This window comes from Onychomys torridus, chromosome 7 (genome assembly GCF_903995425.1).
Source record: "Onychomys torridus chromosome 7, mOncTor1.1, whole genome shotgun sequence".
NCBI classification, from domain to species: domain Eukaryota; kingdom Metazoa; phylum Chordata; class Mammalia; order Rodentia; family Cricetidae; genus Onychomys; species Onychomys torridus.
Window position 1 is genome coordinate 112,267,849 of NC_050449.1, and position 20,587 is coordinate 112,288,435.

General features: G+C 45.8%; 1 protein-coding gene across 2 annotated transcripts in view; it reads left to right on the forward strand.

The window, feature by feature from the left end:
* Positions 1-8,607: 8,607 nt before the first annotated feature.
* The window catches only part of Wdr48 (WD repeat domain 48), a 40,798-nt gene continuing 28,818 nt past the window's right edge, over positions 8,608-20,587 (forward strand). Inside the window, exon 1 of one of the 2 annotated variants that reach the window (XM_036194235.1) lies at positions 8,608-8,673. In XM_036194235.1, coding sequence (XP_036050128.1) covers positions 8,626-8,673 — 48 coding nt within the window. In that variant the 5' untranslated portion in view covers positions 8,608-8,625. Of the gene's footprint in view, positions 8,674-10,499; positions 10,517-20,587 lie in introns of those variants that run through there. The other variant, XM_036194236.1, reaches the window with a different exon arrangement.

Sequence of the window (20,587 nt, forward strand, 5' to 3'; positions counted from 1 at the left end):
ACTACATAAGAATGAATGTTTAACTATGTAAAGATGTGTTACATTTGTTTCACCTTGCCTAAGGCACCTGATTGGTTTAATAAGAGCTGAACAGCCAATGGCTAGGCAGGAGAGGGATAAGTGAGGCTGGTTGCTGTGTTGGCTGGCTCACTTCTCACCCTCTAGAATTGAAATCCACACAACTGTTCACTTACCAAGCTTAAGATGGTCTTGCCAAAGACCTACCTTATTATATTTGGAGTCAGAGGTCATGGATTCCTGGGGGAGAAGAGATAGAAGAGCACAGATTATTTTTTAAGAAATCCTTTGTCTTTTCCCCCATACTCTGACATTATTGAGCCTACCAAATGATCTAGAATCAGTTCTCAGGAGAATTTTCTTCCTTAATCTGCACATGGGATCTGTTTTATACTGACTTGAGATTGCATCTCAAGCTGAGCATGACACTGTCAATCTGACAGGGTCTAGACTCATTAAAAGATGGATGTCTAGGCATGTCTGTGAAGGACAGTCCAACTTTGGTTAACTTGGATGGAAAGACCCCCCCACCCCCCGAATGTGGGCTTGCTCGGGTCCTAAACAAGAGAGAAGAGAAAGCCAGCTGTGTTCTGATTGCAGAGCCAGTGTGGTGAACTATGCCCTCAGGCTTCTGCACCGACTTATCTGCCAGGATGGACTGTATCCCTCAAACTGAGAACCATCCTTCCATCCTCCAGTTGCTTTTCTCAGATTTGGGGGCTTTGGTTTTGAGACAGGGTCTCTCCATGTAGCCCTGGCTGTCCCAGAACTCTGTATGTAGACAATGCTGGCCTCAAACTCACAGACCTCTGCCTGATTCCTCCCAACTGCTGAGATCAAAGGCATATACCACCACTCCCAGGTCCGGTCAGGTATTTAACTAGGAGAAAAACAGCCAATCCTACTTCTGCCTCTGGTTAAAGTGAGAGAGAAGACAGCCCATCCATCCATTCCCTCAGCTGCACTAACGATGCATGTGACAGGAGCACCAGCTCTCTGCATCCTTATGGTCCCATCAGTCATCCCTTTAATCTGTCCCCATCATTTTTCCCAACAATGCTTTCCCTGTATTAACTGTACATACAGCAGGTGGATGAATTGCTAGAAAAATTGCTAAGTCACGTTCCTGGGTGATTATATTGATTTACCCTCACACTCTGAGTGTATAAACGATGGCTTCCCCATATCACCTAAACACAGCATCTCATTAAACTTTCAGATCTCTTCTGAGCTGTAGGAGGAAAGTGGTGTTCCCTTAAATACCTATTTTCTTCACTATGAATGAGATTAAGGACATTGCCATACAAATTCAACCATTTCTTTTCCTGTAAGGCTCCTTCCTATTCGTGCCCTTTGCTTTTTTTCCCCCTATTGTGTTTTGGTATATCCTGTGTTAGTTCATAATCATTCTTTGTATTAAAGAAACTGGTTCTTTGTCGTGTGTGTTGAAAATGTATTTTACCAGAGTGGTCTAGGGCAACCAAAGGAGGCTAAAGCATGGCTCAGTAGGTTCAGGACATAGCTCCAGGAGCTTAGAACTTGACCTCTTACAACCCCTCCTCCTTGCACAAGGACCCAGACCTCACCTTCTCATTCACAGCAGTTTAGCAATGAAGACCTAATTGGCTAGCAGGAGAAAAAAGGATGCATTGGATTGTTGCCATGGAAACTGCCCCTCCCACTGCATTTACCATTCAAAGGCTTCTCTGGGCATTCATGTACAACAAATTAGTGATGAGAGATTTCCAGGCTTGTGGGCCTGATTTTGAATGCAGTTTGAAGGTGCTTAGAGGCATAAAGAATGCCTGTGGTTTGTGCTGGGAGATTACTAGGAACAGAACAGTGTTCGACTCCGGCTTCAGCAGAAGGATGATTTGTTGAGAAATTAGAATGTCTCAGCTCTGCTTGTAATTTTCCTTCCTTCCTCCCTCAGCTTCCACTGATGGTTGTCAATCCACAGAGCTTGCTGGTCTCAGGGACAGTTTACGTTGGCTCTCCCAAGGATCAGTTCTCGTCTGGACATTAGTGAAAGCCAAGACCACTCAACTCCCTTTAGAGGCCAGGGGAGGAGTTAGAGAGGTTCTGCAGGAAATGAAAACCATGAGCATCACAGAAAGTATCCAGGCTGATGATGATGCTCTTAGGGCTAGCTTAGGGGCTCTAGATTCCCAGTGCTGATAATGGCCCACTCCAGAAGTAAGAAAAAAACACTCGTCTGTCACTTCCAAGGGACCATATTTCTGAGACACTGGGTTCTAAACACTGTGATTTCAGGATTTTTGGTGCCCCCTCCCCAGTATGATCCTGAGATTGGCATGTGACCTTATGATAATTGCCATAGCCACAGGTATATTGACTGAGGAGGAATTCCCCATCGTTTTGATCACATGGGAGCCCAAAAGTATACTTAGTTTGATTTTTTAAAATGCATCTGGATGTTTGGGGCTGATGCAGCACATGTGTGGAGGTCAGAGGACAACTTGAAGGAATTACTTCTCTCCTTCCACTATGTGGGTTCCAGAGATTGAGCTCAGGCCATCAGCCTTGACAACAATCACCGTTACCTGCTAAGCCATCTTGACGGCCCAGAATTAACCTGATATGGCATCTACTTGGACACATTCAAGTCTGTGGGTAGAATTTGCACCCACTACATGTTCAAGAGCCTCAGCCCATTCAAGTCCTTTGTAAAAACCACACGCCAAAAAGACATTTGTGGCACAGTTATTACATTGTTTTCCTTTTGTTCACGTGGTAAATTATCAAGTCACCCCTCGTAGGCATGGTGACTAGTTGCAAGGCTCCCCTGGGGACCAAAATTCTGGGATGCTCAAGGCTCTTATATAAAACAGTGTGGAATCTCCATGGAATATCTGCACAAGCTCCCACATACTCTAAACCATCTCCAGGAGTAAAATGTAAATGCTACGTAAAACTGATTGAAAGAATAATGGTAAAAGAGAAACTGTATGTTTGGCAAAGGTGCAATCTTTTTCAAACACAGTTACTCTGAGGGGATTAAATCCATACATATGGGACCCACTGACCTTACAAACACCCAAATTGTGCTTTATTTTCATTTAGCTTGTCTTCATAATAAATTATTCCATTTTTATGGAAGAAAATCCATTTCTTGCAGAGGTACTTTGATTGTGACTTTTCATCTAGGGGGAATCAATCATTCCAAAGTCTGTCACAGCCAGTGACTTCCAAATCAGGGGCAGCATGAGCGGCTCTCTACTGCCCTCCAGTGGGAGAGCTGACTGAGCAGTTCTAGACTAGGAAATGGTTTTTTCTATTAATACTGCCACATAGAGTGATACCAACCCCAAGGTCGGGGAGGCTGTGTTCTTCTTGGCATGTTCAGAAATAAACTAACTACTGAACACTGTGGCTCCTTTTCACTTGGAAGGGAAATTTCAAGACAGCATTTAAAGCAGGTCTCTCTGACAAGATGAAAACATCATACAATTTTTACCATCAACATCTCCAGAATCTCCTTAGACTTTCTGTGGGAGAACACAGAGATTGCAGGGAATGGGGCACTGTATTTACCAAGTGTGTAAAATAAAAACAATCTAAAAGATGTATCATAAAATGTGGTATTGTGTTCCCAAAAATCTTGTGCAGGCTAATAAACTTATCTGGGGTCAAAGAACAGGACAGCCACAATATTAAACATGAGGATAGGCAGTGGTAGCACACGCCTTTAATCCTAGCATTTCAGAGACAGAAATCCCTCTGGATCTCTGAGTTCAAGGCCACATTAGAAACAGCCAAGCACAGTGACACACGCCTTTAATCCCAGGGAGTGATAGCAGAAAGTAGAAAGATTATATAAGGCGTGAAGATCAGAAACTAAGCATTTAGTTGGTTAAGTATTTTGGCTGGTTAAGCTTTAAGGCTTTGGAGCAGCACAGTTCAGCTGAGACCCTTTCTGGATGAGGACTCAGAGGCTTCCAGTCTGAGGAAACAAGACCAGCTGAGGAACTGGCGAGGTGAGGAAGCTGTGGCTTGTTCTGTTTCTCTGATCTTCCAGCGTTCACCCCAATAACTGGCCTCAGGTTTGATCTTATTAATAAGACTCTTTAAGATTCCTGCTACATCAGAAGGATGGAGAGGTGGCTCAGTGATTAATAGCTTTTGCTGTTCTTGCAGAGAACCAGAGTTCAGTTCCCAGCACCCATGCCAGGCAGCTCACAATTGCCTGTAACTCCACCTCCAGGGGATCAGGCACTGTGATGGTTTAAATAAGAATGGCCTCATAGACCATATATTTGAATACTTAGTTATGAACGACACTATTTGGGAAGAATTAGGAGGCGTGGCCTTGTCAGAGGAAGTGTGTCACTGGGGGTGGGCTTTGGAGTTTCAAATGCTCAAGCCGGGTCCAGTGGCTGTCTCTTCCTGCTGCCTGCAGACCTAGATATGGAACTCTCAGCTCCTTCTCCAGCATCATGTCTGCCTGTGCGCCTCCATGTCTCCCCCACCCCACGGATTAAACCTCTGAAACTTTAAGCAAGCCCAATAAAATACTTCCTCTCATAAGAATTGCCTTGGTCACGGTGTCTCTTCACAATGATAAAACACTTGAGTAGGACAGGTGTCTTCTACTGGCATTCTTGGACACCCACACACACGTGCATTCACTAAATAAGTTAAATTAAGACAGTATCACAGCTGGGCAGTGGTGGCGCACGCCTTTAATCCCAGCACTCGGGAGGCAGAGCCAGGCGGATCTCTGTGAGTTCGAGGCCAGCCTGGGCTACCAAGTGAGTTCCAGGAAAGGTGCAAAGCTGCACAGAGAAACCCTGCCTCAGAAAAAAAAAAAAAAGACAGTCTCACAAATGTGTCCTTTATGTTGTGTTAAGTTTTTGAACAGAAGTTGAACTGCTGAAGCTTCCAAAAACGCAAGTCAATAAAAATTGCAGTGGGTGTGAATTTTATTTCACAAACTCTGATGTCTCAAGTTTGGGTTGATACTACACTACTGAAATTGCTTATATCATCTTGCTTGGCCTGTATGTTGCTCTTTAGTGGAAATCTTACAGCCTATCATACATCACTGTACCTTACTTCTTACTGGAAGATCATGTTATAAGGAGCTCAGCTTTTTGGTTTCTCTATGAATCTGATACATAGCCAGGATGGGCCTCTAGTAAACAATTTGACTAAAAATCCATCAGTATTAGTCACTTTTCTGTTGTGATGAAACAGTATGACCAAAAGCAACTTAGGGAATTTACTTTGGTGTATGGTTCCAGAGGAGCAAGACGGCATCATGGCGGGGAGGGCATGGTAACAAGTGACAGGTCTGGGAGCAAGAGCAATCACATCAGGGAGCAGAGAGCAACTAGAAATGGGGCGAGACTAGGAACTGTGAAAGCCCACCCCCAGTGATGTACAGCCTTCGTCAAGGCCACCTCACCTCCACTAACAGTACCATCAACTCCAATACCTGAGGCTATGGAGGACATTTCTCATTCCAACCACCACAGCATTTTTAATTTTTTTGCCTTTTGTATGTGTATAGATATTTTGCCTGCCTGTATGCTTTGTCTGTGAACCACATATGTGCAGTGGCTGAGAAGGCCAGAAGAGGGTGTTGGATCCCCTATGACTGGAGTTACAGACAGTTGTGAGCCATCATGTGGGTGCTAGGAACTAAACCCAGGTCCTCTGGAAAAGCAGCCCGTGCTCTTAACCTCTGAGCCATCTCTCCAGCTCCACACCACACCATTTTTAAATACCCAAATAATATATAAACCACCAATAGAAAGTGGTTGCTATAAAACAAGGTTCTGCATAATTTTGGTTTTTTATCTTATTATGTATTTATTTATTATGATACTAGGGTTGGAACCTGGGCCTCATGCATACTCAAGCATTTTACCACTGAGCTACATCACCAGCCCAATTTCATTTTAAGAGGTGGTAATTTTTATTGCACACTTACTACATGTCAAGCTTATGCTAAACACTATATGACTATTTTAATAGAATATCTTTTATTTACCCTTAGACAATTTCATATGTGTAAACAATACACCTTGATCATATGCACCACCAACTCACCTCTTCCATTCCCCCAAGGAACCCCATCTCCTCCCTCCCACTGCCCCCAGGAACCTCAATGTCCTTCCCCAATTCCTCTAGGTACCCTCAGTACCTTGTCTCACCTCCATGTCCTCTCCTTTGTGTGTTAGTAGCCGGCGAGTTCATTTAGTGCTGCCTGTTGGGATGTTGACCGATCTTGTGCAGATAACTGTATCTACAGTAAGTTCATGGTGCAGTGGCCATGTCATATCCAAAAGACAGCATTTCAAAGTCTCTACCCTGTTCTCCAACTCTTTAGTTCTTTCCACCCTTTTTCAGAGCTGTTCCCTGAGCCTTGGAGTGTGTGGTGGTGGTGGTAGGGTGATGTAGATATCTCTTTAGGGCTGAGCACTTAACAATCACTTATGCTCAGCACTTTGAGTCTGTATTAACTGCTGTTCACTACAAAAAGAGGCGCCTCTGGCCATGGCTGAGGACAGTACTAATTTATCGCCATAAACATAAACATCTAGAAAGAAGTCTAACATGTAGTTTAGGAAAACAACAATAGCAGGTTCCTCCCTAGGGCCATGACCTCCTGAGCCATGGGATTTACAGGACCAGGCCTGAATCCCAAAGTAGTTGGTTACCTTCATACCTGTCATGCCACGACTATGCCAGTAGACACATCTTGCCTGGTAGGGTTGTCTGCAGGGTCCATTTATACCATGGATTCTTTTTCTTCCCTAGCAGCCTGCATAGCACCTTCCGCCACTATGAACGGTAGTCATCAGGAGGAGGTTTTCAGGTCAGTTCCCCTTTGATGTCTCTATGTCCAGCTACCAAAGTGTACAGTGTCTTCAGCAATAGTGTCTTACTGCTTACTTTTGGTGGGCAACCAAGAACAACAGCTGTAGGTAGAAGGTTCTGCCCTGGAAGCCGCTCCCAAGTAACCACACAGAGGTTTAATAGTAATTACAAATGCCCAGCCAATAGTTCAGGCTTGTTACTATCTAACTCTTACATTAAAATTAACCCATATTTCTTATCTATGCTTTGCCACATAGCTCATTGCTTGTTATCTCATTTTCTACACATCCTGCTTTCTCTGTATCTGCTGACATCTCCCTGACTCAACCCTTCTTCTTCCCAGCATTCTCTGTTTAGCTCCCTCCTAACCTTATCCTGTCCATCTATTGGCCAGACAGCTTCTTTATTAAACCAATCAAAGCCACACAGTGTAAAAGAATATTCCACAAACAGCAACAACCTGTATTGTTTAGAAACGGGGCCTCTAGGGCTTTCCCAACAATAAGTCATAGGAAGCTATCCCATGCCTGGCATTGAAATTTGCATTTAATAACCCATGTCTTCTGGAAGAATAGCTGTCCATCCATGCAGGGTATATATATTCAAAATTCTATTTTATATATGTATTTTCTTTTTAAGACTTACTTCTCTTTTATGTGTATGAGTTTTTGCCTGCATGTGGGGATATGCCACTTGGATGCAGTACCTGTGAAGGCCAGAAGACAGCCTTTGAAATTGGAGTTATGGCCACTCATGAGCTCCTATGTGGATGCTCTAAATCAAACTCAGGTCCTCTGCAAGAACAGCAGTTGCTCTTAATTTCTCAGCCCTCTCTCCAGACTCTTTGTATTTTTTAAATTAGCTTACAAAGGTAGTGGGTTTCCATAGGGGTTATAATACTTTGGTCATGTTTCCTGACCAAGGTGATCATTTAAAATGATTGTCAATACCAGGGTCAATGCTAACATTTTCTTGCTTAACTTCCTAAGATCCATATTACAGCCATAGTGGCCCAAGTCTGTAATTCTAGCATTTGAGAGTCTGGGGCAAAATCCTGAGGGGTAGCTGGTAAGATAGCTCACTGGGTAAAGATGCCTGCTGCCAAGCCTGAGTTAGACCCTCAAGATCCACATTGCGTAAGGAGAGAACTGACTCCCCCAAATTGTCTTCTGACCTCCGAATGAGTTTGAGGTTAACCTGGTCCACATAGCACATTCTAGGCCAGCAAGGGTTACACAGCAAGAAAAAAATAAATAACAGCAACAACAACAGAAAAGTTTGTTTATTTTTTATTTTTTTAAGCTACAAATATGGAGTTGGAGACATGTCTCAGAGGTTAAGTGCACTGGCTGCTCTTGCAGTGGACTTGAGTTCGACTCCCAGAACCCACAAGATGGCTTACTAACAACTGTAACTCCGGGTCCTGGGATCTGACGCCCTCTTCTGACCTCCGCGGGTACTGCACACACATAGTGTACATACATTCAGGCAAAACACAAATACACAATCAAATTTAAATTTAAAAATCTATACATAATAAAGCTGGGGTAGGCCTCTCTTCTTCATGCTGGCGTCTGGGGTGGCTCTGCCTCCATTAGCCTTACGGTCCGCACTTGACTTTTTCTCATTTGGCGCTTTCCCTCGCAACCGGCAGGGAAAGCCTACGCCCTACCTACCTTCTGCCCAACCAGGGCAACAGGGCGGGACATCCGCCGGCGCCCAGACTCTCCCGGAAGTGACGTCGGAGTGTCAACATGCAAGATGGCGGCCCATCACCGGCAGAACACAGCCGGGCGGAGGAAAGTGCAGGTATGGCGGCCCGGCTCTGCAGCCCTGGCGACGCTGCCGTCAGGTCGGGTTCCCCCGCGGGCGGGTGGATGCCTCGGGCCTTGACCGGCGGGGTTCGACAGCCGGAGGATGGCGGGGCGGGGCGCAGCAGCGCGAGGGGTGGGGCCGCGGCGCCAACGGCCTGAGGCGGTGGCAGGCGGACTGGGCGCGCGGGCCTCACGAGCGGTCGCGGGGAACCGCCGTCCAGGGGAACCGCCGTCCCGGGGCACCGGGCTGCTGCGGCGCCATGGGTCTACTGCCCGCTCACCTGCCTCTGCTCTCGGCCTCTTTCCTCCGGAGCGGCCGAGACCGGGCGGCGGAGGCCACGCGGCGCCCGCGGGTGGGTGAGCCCCGGGAGCGAGGGGCCTTGCGGGGGCGTGGCGGGGCCGGGCCGCACGTGGGAACCCTGCGCTGGAGGAAATGACAGTTTCCCCCTCCTTTGCCGCAGGCTTTGCCTTCCCCTCCACCATCCTCACTGTGCGTCTTCCAGTCTTACTCCTTAGTCCTTGTCTCGTAGAGTCGGAATAGCGGGTGATGAGTTAGTTAACCCACACCGTGGGTGCTTTGGGTTCCCCTAAATCACTTTGGTTTGATGTACGTTTGAGTTCTGCTTGCTGCCTTTTGGGTTGGGGATGGAGCTCATTTTGGCAGTGCTTCCTGCCCTGAGCAAGGTCACCCCCCTGCACGGCATAGAACCAGGTCTGGTGGTACCTGCCTGTACTCCTAGGACCTAGCACAAGTATGGGCGAGGGTGGGGAAGGTTGAGCGAAAGAGGATCTGAAATGCAAGGTCATTCTCCAGTACCTAACAAGTTTGTGGTCAGTCTGAGCTACAGGAGACCCTGGCTCAAAAAAATGTTATCTGCTACTTTTTATCTTAAAGGATGGGAGGATTTCTTTTAAAGCCCTGTTATAGGTGTTTGCCTGCAGGTATATTGTATTCAGCTTGGAAAGGTGCATTGAGTCATTCATTAGACATGTACTGAGTGGCCCCAAAGAGAGGAAGAGATTGAAAGGGTTTAGCAGTCACTGACACTCCACAGATTGACCTTTGTGTTCAAAAGTGAAGACCAGAGGACAGTAACCCCAGCATAATGTTACAAAGCTGTGAAATTATCTGAATAAGTGTCCTCTTTATATTACTGATCTCACTGATCAGTGTTCCTGTGTACTCTCTAGATAAGTGTTTAATGTTAAATGTTTAATGTTAAACTTATTAAAATTGGACTGGGGAGATGGCTCGGGCTGGTAAAGGGCCTGGAGCACAAACATGATCTAAATTATGTCCCCACTTAAAATTTTCTATTCCTTCACTTAAAAATGTTGGTTGGCACTTGTAATCTCAACTCCAGGGAGGTTGAAACTGGAGAATCCCTGAAGATGATGGCTAGCTAGTCTTCCTGATCAGGAAGCTGCAGGTTCGGTGAAGAGAGAGGTGGAGAGTGAGCAATCAAGGAAGACATCCAAGTCAAGCTCCAACCTCCACACTCATATACATACATGTGTCTGTATGTGTGTGTACACATGTGTGCGCACACACACACACACAAATTTAGCCGGGCGGTGGTGGCCTGTAATCCCAGCACTGGGGAGGCAGAGGCAGGCGGACCTCTGTGAGTTCAAGGCTAGCCTGGTCTACAGAGCTAGTCTAGGACAGGCTCCAAAGCTACAGAGAAACCCAGTCTCGAAAAACAAACAAAAAAATTTAAAGAATAAGTGAGATTACAAGAATCTACAGTCCCTTAGCTTTCCCTGAATAGGTGTTGTTTTTCTTTTAAAGGGCATTCGTGATGGGATTGAAGTAACCCCAGCTTCCAGGCCAGGCGGTGAGAATGCCGTTTCCAACTAAGTTGTAACTTAGTCATGCTCTGCACACTAGGATGGTGGCTCTTAATAGAGTAAGGATTAGCAGTTCTCTCAGTGGGGGCAAAGGGTTAAAAGACAAGGGCTGTTGAGATGGCTTGGAGGGTAAGACTTGAATTTGATTCCTAGGACCCAAATGGTAGAATGTGAGATCTAACTCCATGCAATCCTTTGACCTCCAAAGGTGCTTTGTGGCACCACCATCTTACATATATACAAGGCAAAGTGTAGAGCACTCACCTACCTTGCACAAGGCCCTTGAGTTCAGTCCCTAGAATCTTAAAAAAACAAAAAAGTTAAGACAATATAGGGTGATAGTGGTGGAGGGGAGTGGAGGGGAGAATGACCCACGGCAGATTCAAAAACAGTTTAGATGGGCTGGATGGAGGCTGATGCACATAGGGAGGAGGTAATTCCACTCTTAACGGTCAGAGAGTAAAGCTAGAGTTGGTGTTCAGCAGCAAGCAAAGTGTACCTAGACACTGTTTCCTATCAAGAGTGACATTAGCCTGCTGAAGAGAAAGTGGATATTGTCCGGTAGGAACAGAAGCAGTGCTAGAAGTGGCAGAGTCTGATTTCACCTCATTGTGCAGAGAAGTGGGTGCATGCATGCTCTGTGCAAGAAGAACCCACAAATAGTACAAAACTATAAAAAATTTTCTGGTTGTCCTTTACTATCTCAAGACAGCAACTGTAAGAGTTGTCCTGTGTCACTGTACTAGGGCTTCTCATCCTGCTCACTCTTCACACTTTGGGTAGCTCAGTCCTCCCTAAAGGAGGTAAGGATCCTGTTCTTTACGTTGTTCAGGCTCCCCTGACTTCCACCCACTAGACAGAATTGTACCTCTCCAGTTGTGACAACTGGAGTCTCCAGTTTCCTTTAAGGGCATAACTGACACTGGTTGAAAGCCATGCATGTGCTTTCCCAGTTTGCTGCCTGACATGTGACTTTTGACTTCCAGCAGAGCCATAGCATTTACTGCTTTGTGTCTGGCTTTGCCAAAACCTAAAAGCAGCTCCTTTAGTCCACAGTGCCTTACTTTAAAAAATGTGTTCTGCCCTTTCCTAGTAGTACACTCTCTTAATCCCCAAGGAAGCAGAGGCAGGCCTGATCTACATACCGCATTCTAGGTCACCTAGGGCTATGTTGTGAGACATATATGTCTGTAATCTGTCTCTACTTATCTGAGTATTTGTTTTAGGAATATTGTTATTGTGGGAAACCATAAATATCCATCTTTGGAAATCTCAATGTATGTAGTTGTGAAACAGAATATGATATATTCATGTAGTGGGTTACTTTGCAATTATCAAAAAGTAAACTGGAGGCTGGGAAGATTGTGTAGTTGGTAAAATGCATGCTGCATGAGGATCAGTGTGCAGATCATCAGTACCCACCCACATAAAAAGCCAGTTGTGGTGGCATGTGCCAAAATCTTAAGATGGAGAAGGCAAGAACAGGAAGAGCACTGGAGCTTGCTGGCCATCTGGTCTTGAGGAATTAATAAATTCCAGCTTCTGTGAGAGACCATGCCTCTGTAGCTGGATGTTTCTCGGTCCCGCCTGGCCCCAAGGTCCCACAGCCATTTATAAAATAATCACCCAGAGGCTTATATTAATTTCAAACTGTATGGCCTATGGCTTCAGCTTCTAGCTAGCTAGCTCTTTCATCTTAAATTAACCCATTCCTATTCATCTGTGTGTTGCCATGTGGTCATGGCATTACTGGTCTGCTGGCATCTTGTTATTTCTTTGGCTGAGGCTGGCATCTCTCCCGACTCCACCCTTCTCTGTATCTCTGCTTAGATTTCCCATCTGACTGTAAGCTTTCTTGCCATAGGCCAAAACAGTTTTATTTATTATCCAATGGGAGCCACGCATATTCGCATACAGAAAGACATCCCACAGCATGCCTCAGATACAAATGAAATGAAGAGTTAACAAAACAGAAAGCGCTAACACTTGACCTCTCTCAGTCTTCCATGCACATTCACACGCATGCACGCACTCACATTCAATATGCTAGGTCCATATAATCAGAACAGAAGATATCCAGAAATAAGAGCAGCAAGTCAATATATGTTCCCATTTCCATAAAGGAAGATAGTGGCTTTATTGGAAGGTGTGTTGTACGTGGTGGTGCATGCCTTTGAATCCCACCACTCAGAAGACAGAAACAGGCAGATCTCCAGCCTGGTCTACAGAGTGAGTTCCAGGACAGCCAGGGCTACACAGAGAAACGTGGTCTGGGTAAAATAGGACATGGGGTACATTTACTGTAAAGATAGGCACCTCTGGGGCTGGACAGATGGCTCACCAGTTAAGAGCACTGGCATTCTTGTAGAGGATCTGGATTTAATTCCCAGCATCCACATGGTGGCTCACAACCATCTGTAGCTCCAGGTCCAGGGATCTGATACCCTGTCCTGGCCTCTTCAGCACACATGGTGCACATACGTACACTTGGACACATACACATAAAGTAATGTGAATCTTTTTTTTAATATGCCCCTGTATATACTTCTGTATATTTGTTGTTGCTACTGTGTTTTCAGAGGGTTTTTTTGGTTGGTCTTCTGGGTTTTGTTTCAGCTGAGGATCGAACCCAGGGCCTTACGCTTGCTAGGCAAGCGCTCTACCACTGAGGTAAATCCCCAGTCCCCCCCCTTTTTTTTTGAGGCAAGGTCCCAACCGTGTAGTCCTGCCTAGCCTCCAGCTGGTGATCTTCCTGTCTCAGCCTCCTGAGTGCTAAGATTACAGGCATTACCACTTGACTATTTTCAATCACTTTACATGCATTTTTATGTTTATGCTTATAAATTATAAAAAAATAAAACCTTCCATTTTGGGGGAAATGAATATATTTTGCTTTTTGACTGTGTCTTGGATGAGAAGATAGTAACCTAGAATTCCAAAGTCAAGTTACAGACAGGCTTTGGGATTATATTATTAAATAGCCAGTGGAGAAGGCCCACATACAGTGCTTAACAAGTTCAGATGTTATGTGAGTACAAGTGGGAATTGGTTTTGGATCTTGGGCTTTGCTGTGTTGTAACCATTTAGCTCTGCTCCATAACCATTGGCTCTGCCCTTCCATCTCAAAGCCAGCCCTGGAGAGTCTGTACATGAACAGGGATGACTGTACTCCAACCAGCCTAGTTCACAGGAATTAGCTTTAGGCTGGATTTGTCCTTGGTTTAAAAGAAGGCAGACTAGAATGTGTCCTGGGGTGGGAGGGGAGAATAAACATGTCTCTGTGTATGTGAATGTAGACACAGGTGTGCCATAGCACGTGTGTAAGATCAGAATAACCTCTGGTATCCTTACTCACTTTCCACCTTGTTTAAGACAGTTGTTCACCAGTGCATGTGCTGTCTAGCTGCCCATGAATGTCCTGGTCCTCTCCTGTCTCCACCTTCCATGGTACTATATAAGTACTGGAATTCTAGATGTGTGCTATTCAGCCTGATGTTCATGGTTTCTAGGCATTCCACCTCATTCTTACGCTTGTGTGGTGAGCAAAGCCACTTACTCACTGAGCCATTTTTCCAACCCTAAAATACTTTTTAAAAGTCAGCCAAAGCTGGGCGGTGGTGGTGCATGCCTTTAATCCCGGCTCTTGGGAGGCAGAGCAGGTGGATCTCTGAGTTTGAGGCCAGTCTGGGCTACAGAATGAGTTCCAGGAAAGGTATAAAGCTACACAGAGAAACCTTGTCTTGAAAAACAAAAATAAACAAAAATGTCAGCTGAGTTAGAGTTACAAACAGAAAGTCATAATTTATGGGACTAGACAGAGGAACAATTATGGGATAGTGGTTATACTCGGCCAGTTTTTCCTGGACTGCACTAAAGTAACCAGCTTTCTGAAAATTACTCAGGAGCTGTGTGCTCTTATTAACAGGTTATTGTGATGATAAAATAAGAGTTGTATTGTCTAAGGATGGAGTATGTAAATCAGGAACTTTGTAGGGTGTGATAATGTTCTCTTTGTAAGGGTTTATATTGCACAGGTGTATTGAAGTGTCAAATATCTATGGCATGGTTCACTGTAAATTTTATCTTAATAAGTTGTACATAAACAACTAAACAGTGACACACAGGCCTAAATATTTCAAGGAAAGTATCGTTGATGTGCTGCCTGTTTTGAAAGATGTGAGAGGATAAGATGAATCAGATGGATGGATGGACTCAATAAAGCAAATGGAGACAGTGTTAACTGAAGTGTATGTGTAGTGAGTATGTACTGTTTAATTGTAGAATTCTTTCAAATGGTAAATAGGCTCTAAAGATTAAAACCTGATCATGGAATAGCTGGGCGGTGGTGGTGCAGGCCTTTGAACGGGAGCAGAGGCAGGCAGATCTCTGTGAGTTCCAGGACAGGCACCAAAACTACACAGAGAAACCCTATCTCAAACAAACAAACAAACAAATAAACTGATCATGGTAAGCAGTAGAAGAAACAGAAGTTGTGATAGTGGTTTGAAATGGGGTCTCTGTTAGGATTCTGCCCCCACTCCAGCTGCCTGACCGCCCAGTTCAGGAGTTAAGCAAGGAGTCTTGCGTCATACATCATCAGTGCATGCTGATGATTACATGTGCCTATCGTGGTCACGCAATCAGCGCATGTGTGTTGTAGCTCTGTAAGCCTGCCTGCGCATGTTCACAGGAGTCTTTAAAAAGCTGAACACAGACTCCTGCCCTTCCCTTCTCTGTTCTATCTCTCTCACACACACACACACACACACACACACTCTCTCTCTCTCTCTCTCTCTCTCTCTCTCTCTCTCTTTCCCTCTCTCTGCACTTGCTTTTCTCCAGGCCTGGTTCTTTTGTCATCCTCTCCCCGCCCCCAAAGCTCTGATACTGGGTTTTGTAGTGGCTTGTGCCTCATGTGGAAACCAGCGCCACTTACCGTTTTTAAATTTCCCTATGTAGGCCTGGCTGGCCTGATTTGCAGAGAGCTGCCTGCCTCTGCCTCTGCCTCTGCCTCCATGTGCTGGGATTAAGGCTTTTTGTGCTGGTCAAAGAAGCTGTTTGAGAAGGTGACTTGAAAGGCTTTGGAGGAAAGGAAGTGACACAGCCACTAAGCTATCTGGACGGAGGACATTCCAAAGAGAATATCCAGTGGAAATGTCCTGAGGGAGGAATGAAGGCCTGTGGGTGGATCAGTAAAGAGGCCTGGGGTTAGGGACAGAGGAGTAGAAGACCAGTCAGAGAAGTGGTTGCAGGCAGATAGAGAGGCCCTTTAGTAAACTGTGAGTGAGGTGAGGAGCAGTAAGTGGTGGGTTCTGAACAAAGGAACAGCATGACAAACACACACAGCAGCCCCTTCATCCTCATTGGTGTCCCACTGTGTCTGTGCTTTGAGTCAGCCGCAGTTAGAAAAGAATAGTAAGTCGGAGTTTCAGAGATGAGTAATCCACAGACTGTAAACTCTTGAGGAGTAGAGCAGCCACCATCTCAGAAGAGAGGAGTCCAGGAAATGTAGAGCTTGTTTTGGGACCTGCTGTCATTTGGTGTCTTTCAGGTACCCAAGTAGAAATGAAGTAGTGCTCAGCCTTGAAGATTCAGAGGGAGTTGCCCAGGGAGTTCCCTTTGTGAGGCTAGAATGCTTTAGGGTGGGCAGCTTGGAGGAGTTGGTTCTTTCCTTCCACCATGTAGGTCCAGGGGATGGAACTCAGGTCATGAGATTTGGTTGGCACTGAGTGCCTCCACCCACTCAGCCATCTCACTAGTCCTCCACATCCCTCTTCTTTTGTTTGGGTTGTTTTTGTTTTCCTTTTTTGAAAAGGTCTCTGTATATACCCTGGCTGTCTTGGAATTCACTATGTAGACTAAGCTGGCTAAGAACTTACAGAGGATCCTCTGGCTTCTGCCTCCCAAGTGCTGGGATTAAAGACATGTGCCACCCTACCCAGTCCTCTCTTGTTTGTTTGGTTTTGTTTTCTGTAAGATGCCCATAGCCCTTTTTAATATGAAAATTGTTCTGTTGCTGTGGTAGGCAGAATGGGCTGCCCCCAGAAATGCTGGTGCTCTTATCCTTGGGACTGGTACATCTGTCCTGATGTAAGGGACTTTGTGGATGTGATTAGGTTACAAGTCTTAAAATGGGGGCATTACCAGTGAACCCTCAGAAGCAGAGGGCTCCATTGCAGGCAAAGACCCTGGAGAAAGCATGAGAGGAAGACAGGCAACTGTTAGCAGCCAAGCTGCCTGACCTGGCTGCCTGGCAGCTAATGAAACACAGACCACAGGCTGCAGTCACAAGGAACTGGATTGGCCTTGGTGACAGCTGCAGCAGGAATCTTAGCAGGTCCTATTAATAAAATCAAACCTGGAGCCAGGTATCGGGGTGAATGCTGGATGATCAGAGAAGCAGAACAAGCCACAGCCACCTCCCTCACCTTGCCAATTCCTCAGCTGATCCTGTTTCCTCAGACTGGAAGCTTCTGAGTCCTCATCCAAAATGGATCTCAGCTGAACTGCTTCTTGAAAGCCTGAATGCTTAACCAGCTAAAAGCTTCTAGTTTCTGGTTCTCACGCCTTATATACCTTTCTGCTTTCTGTCATCACTCCCTGGGATTAAAGGCATGAGTCACCATGCTTGGCTGATTCCTTGAACACACAGAGATCCAGGTAGATCTCTGCCTCTGGAATGCTAGGATTAAAGGCGTGTGCTACCACTGCCTATCCTCTATGTTTAATATTGTGGCCCAGAGAACACAATATTTCGGGGAACACAATACCACCACAGATAGCTTTAATGTAATTGGCCCCCATAATCTCATAGGGAGTGGCACTATTAGGAGGTGTGGCTTTGTTGGAGGAAGTGTGTCACTGGGTATGGGCTTTGAGGATTCCTATGCTCAGGACACCACTTAGTGGGTCACTTGACTTCCTGTTGCCCGCAAGATGGAGCACTCTCAGCTCCAGCTCCATGTCTGTCTGCACGCTGCCATGCTCCCCACCGTGATGATAATGGACTGAACCTCTGAACTGGAAGGGAGCTACCCCAATTAAATGTTTTCCTCTCCACGGTCATGGTGTCTCTTCACAGCAGTGGAAACCCTAACTAAGGCAGAAAGCAACATCAATGAGTTTGGAAACATGCTCCCTCCTAGTCTCTACTAAAGAGTGCAAACCTGAGAGACCCTTCGCAGGGGTGCTTTGAAGCCCAGCCCGGACTTTGACCTTTAGGAAGGGAAGAGTGTCATGTTTTAAGCCATTACATTTGTGTCATTTGTAAGTCGTAACGGAAACCCTGTCTGTTTCCTTGAAGTCAGAGATGGTGGTGATGGGAGGAAACTGGCTAAGGAAAGCCGTTATTTCATGTGGGGACAGAAACAACATTCTAGGTGGTCAGAAAGCGGCTTCTCTGGGGGTCTCTGCAGTAACTGTCAGTGATCCCAGGGATATTTAGGTTTTAGATGCTGAGGCAGATGATGGAAGGTCTCCCACGTAACTGCTGGAGTGATGAGTCAGGCAGTGCTCACTGTGTGGCATGGTGTTGGGGCTGCCCTGTTATTTTTCCCCTGTCCTAGTCCCTGTAATTGGCCCTTACTAAAGATCTGGCTTCCTGTTGCCTTGCAAAGCTCACCTGGTGCCCTGCCTCATTTTTCGGACAGTGAGAATGGTCAGGTGTGACTTCTCACTCTGCCTTCAGTATCACAGTGACGTCGTAGTGAAGGGACTGTTCACTCAGAGGCTGCTGGCTGCAGCGTGATCACTAACCTCTTGCCTGCTAAGGTTTGCCCAGGCCATGTCTCTCTTGGCCAGCTGTTACTTCCAGTTGAAAGACCCCCCGGAGAGGTCTCCCCTCAGGAGAGACCCCCGGCTCAAGGAGCACGCAGCGACCACGGATCAGATGCAACAGCACGAGGTTTATTTAAACACAGGTACCTGGGGCAACCAAGTCTCTCGGAAAACTTGCGCGCCTCTGGGTTGGTAAGATGGGTTTTTATAGCAAGAAGCGCGGGAAAGCATTAGTCAAAGGGTTCTGATTGGATAATTTAAACAAGGCGCGAATGGTTACAAAGCTCTGATTGGACAATTCAAGTGAGGCGCGAATAGTCAAAGGGTTCTAATTGGACAAAGCTCTGTCAAAGTGAGGCGCGAATAGTCAAAGGGTTCTAATTGGACAAAGCTCTGATTGGACAATTCAAAGTGAGGCGCGAATAGTCAAAGGGTTCTAATTGGACAAAGCTCTGATTGGACAATTCAAAGTGAGGCGCGAATAGTCAAAGGGTTCTAATTGGACAAAGCTCTGTCAAAGTGAGGCGCGAATATATGAGCATAAATCAAATGGGGCGTGAACTCAGGCTCAGGGCGGTTTGTGGGTTTTTCCCTTGGTAACCAGATATGTGTGTTGGCTCAACCCCTATCTAGAATTCCAGCTGCTCTGGCCCTCCCGCACTGACGCCAGGCAGTCTGCCCCTGACATCCTGCTTATCTATCGGCTATCTGGGCTGCGGTGGGGCCATTCTATTTCCTGGAACTGTCTTTTGTTCCCTTATAAGCCTTGCAAACATAGCATTACTATAGGGGTGCCGGGGGGTCTTTCACAGTTAAGCTCTTCTCCTAGAACCACCATACCAAGAGGACTTCTGTGCTGTCCCCAGAATCTTCCACGTTTAAATTGTACTGGCAGCTGGTGCTAATTACTTAATAGTTGTTTAGAGTATTAGATCTCAGGCCTGGGGAAGTGGCTCAGCAGTTAAGCACATACTGTTCTTGCAGAAGGCTCCATTTTGGTTCCTAGCACCAATGCCAGGCAGTTCACAACCACCTAGAATTCCAGCTTCCAGCACCCTCTTCTGACCTCCATGGGCAGTGCACTCACACATGCACAAATGCATATATATACCCATAGTTAAAATAAAAGTCATGAATTAAGTTCTGTTGTTTTTTTTTTTTTTTTCTGTCTTTCTGCATCTAGACATCATGTGTGGTAGTGGTGGGAGTGTCTTTTTTTTTTTTTTAGATTTATTTATTTATTATATATACAGTGTTCTGCCTGCATTTAAGCCTACAGGCCAGAAGAAGGCACCAGATCTCACTACAGATAGTTATGAGCCACCATATGGTTGCTGGGAATTGAACTCAGGACCTTTGGAAGAGCAGCCAGTGCTCTTAACTGCTGAGCCATCTCTCTAGCCCATGTGGTCTTTTTCTTACAATCACAGTGAATTTATTGGGATGGTTCCCACTGGTCTTGATTCGGGTGTTTTGTTGCTGCTTCCTCCTGAGGCCTTGCTTCTCCTCCTGAGGATGCTCCTGCTGAGGCCTTGCTTCCTTGGAAGTCAGTAATGGAGGCCAACACATAAGACTAGCATTTGTGCATGGCTAAAGCCTGTGGGGGTTTTCTGTTGTCCTGGACATCTCACGATAGGAATTAGGGCTCTGCTCCAGGCTCGTATTTTATTCTTCTCTTCTGGAGAGGGATAAGGGCACATTTTTGAAGGCAGGTTGTCGCTGCTGGACTTAAACAAAATTTTAATGTGAAATGTCTTAAGAACCTATAACTGGACCAGACTAGCCTCAAACTCACAGAGATCCGCCTGCCTCTGCCTCCCAAGAGCTGTTATTAAAGGCGTGCGCCGCCGCCGCCACCACTACCACTGCCCGGCTAGAGTAAATTTTTTTTTTTTTTTTTTTTTTTAATTTAAGCTGAGGATCAAACCCGGGGCCTTGTGCTTGCTAGGCAGGCGCTCTACCACTGAGCTAAATCCCCAACCCTAGAGTAAATTTTTTAAATACTTGTTATTAATACTGTGCTGGAGGAGATGGCATGCCTTGGCACATGTAGAGGTCAGAGGACAACTTTGTGGAGTCGGTTCTCTCCTTCCACCTTGACATAGATCTCAAGGATCAGATTCAGGTTGCCAGGTTTGTGACCAGCACCTTTACCTGATGAGCCATTTTGCCAGCCCAGTGTATGATAATGTAACCATTCATTATTAAAGATACTGTTTCTGTTTTTCATCATACTGTAGTTTATTGAAAAATACAAAGGTAGGAGCAGGGGGTGGTAGCAC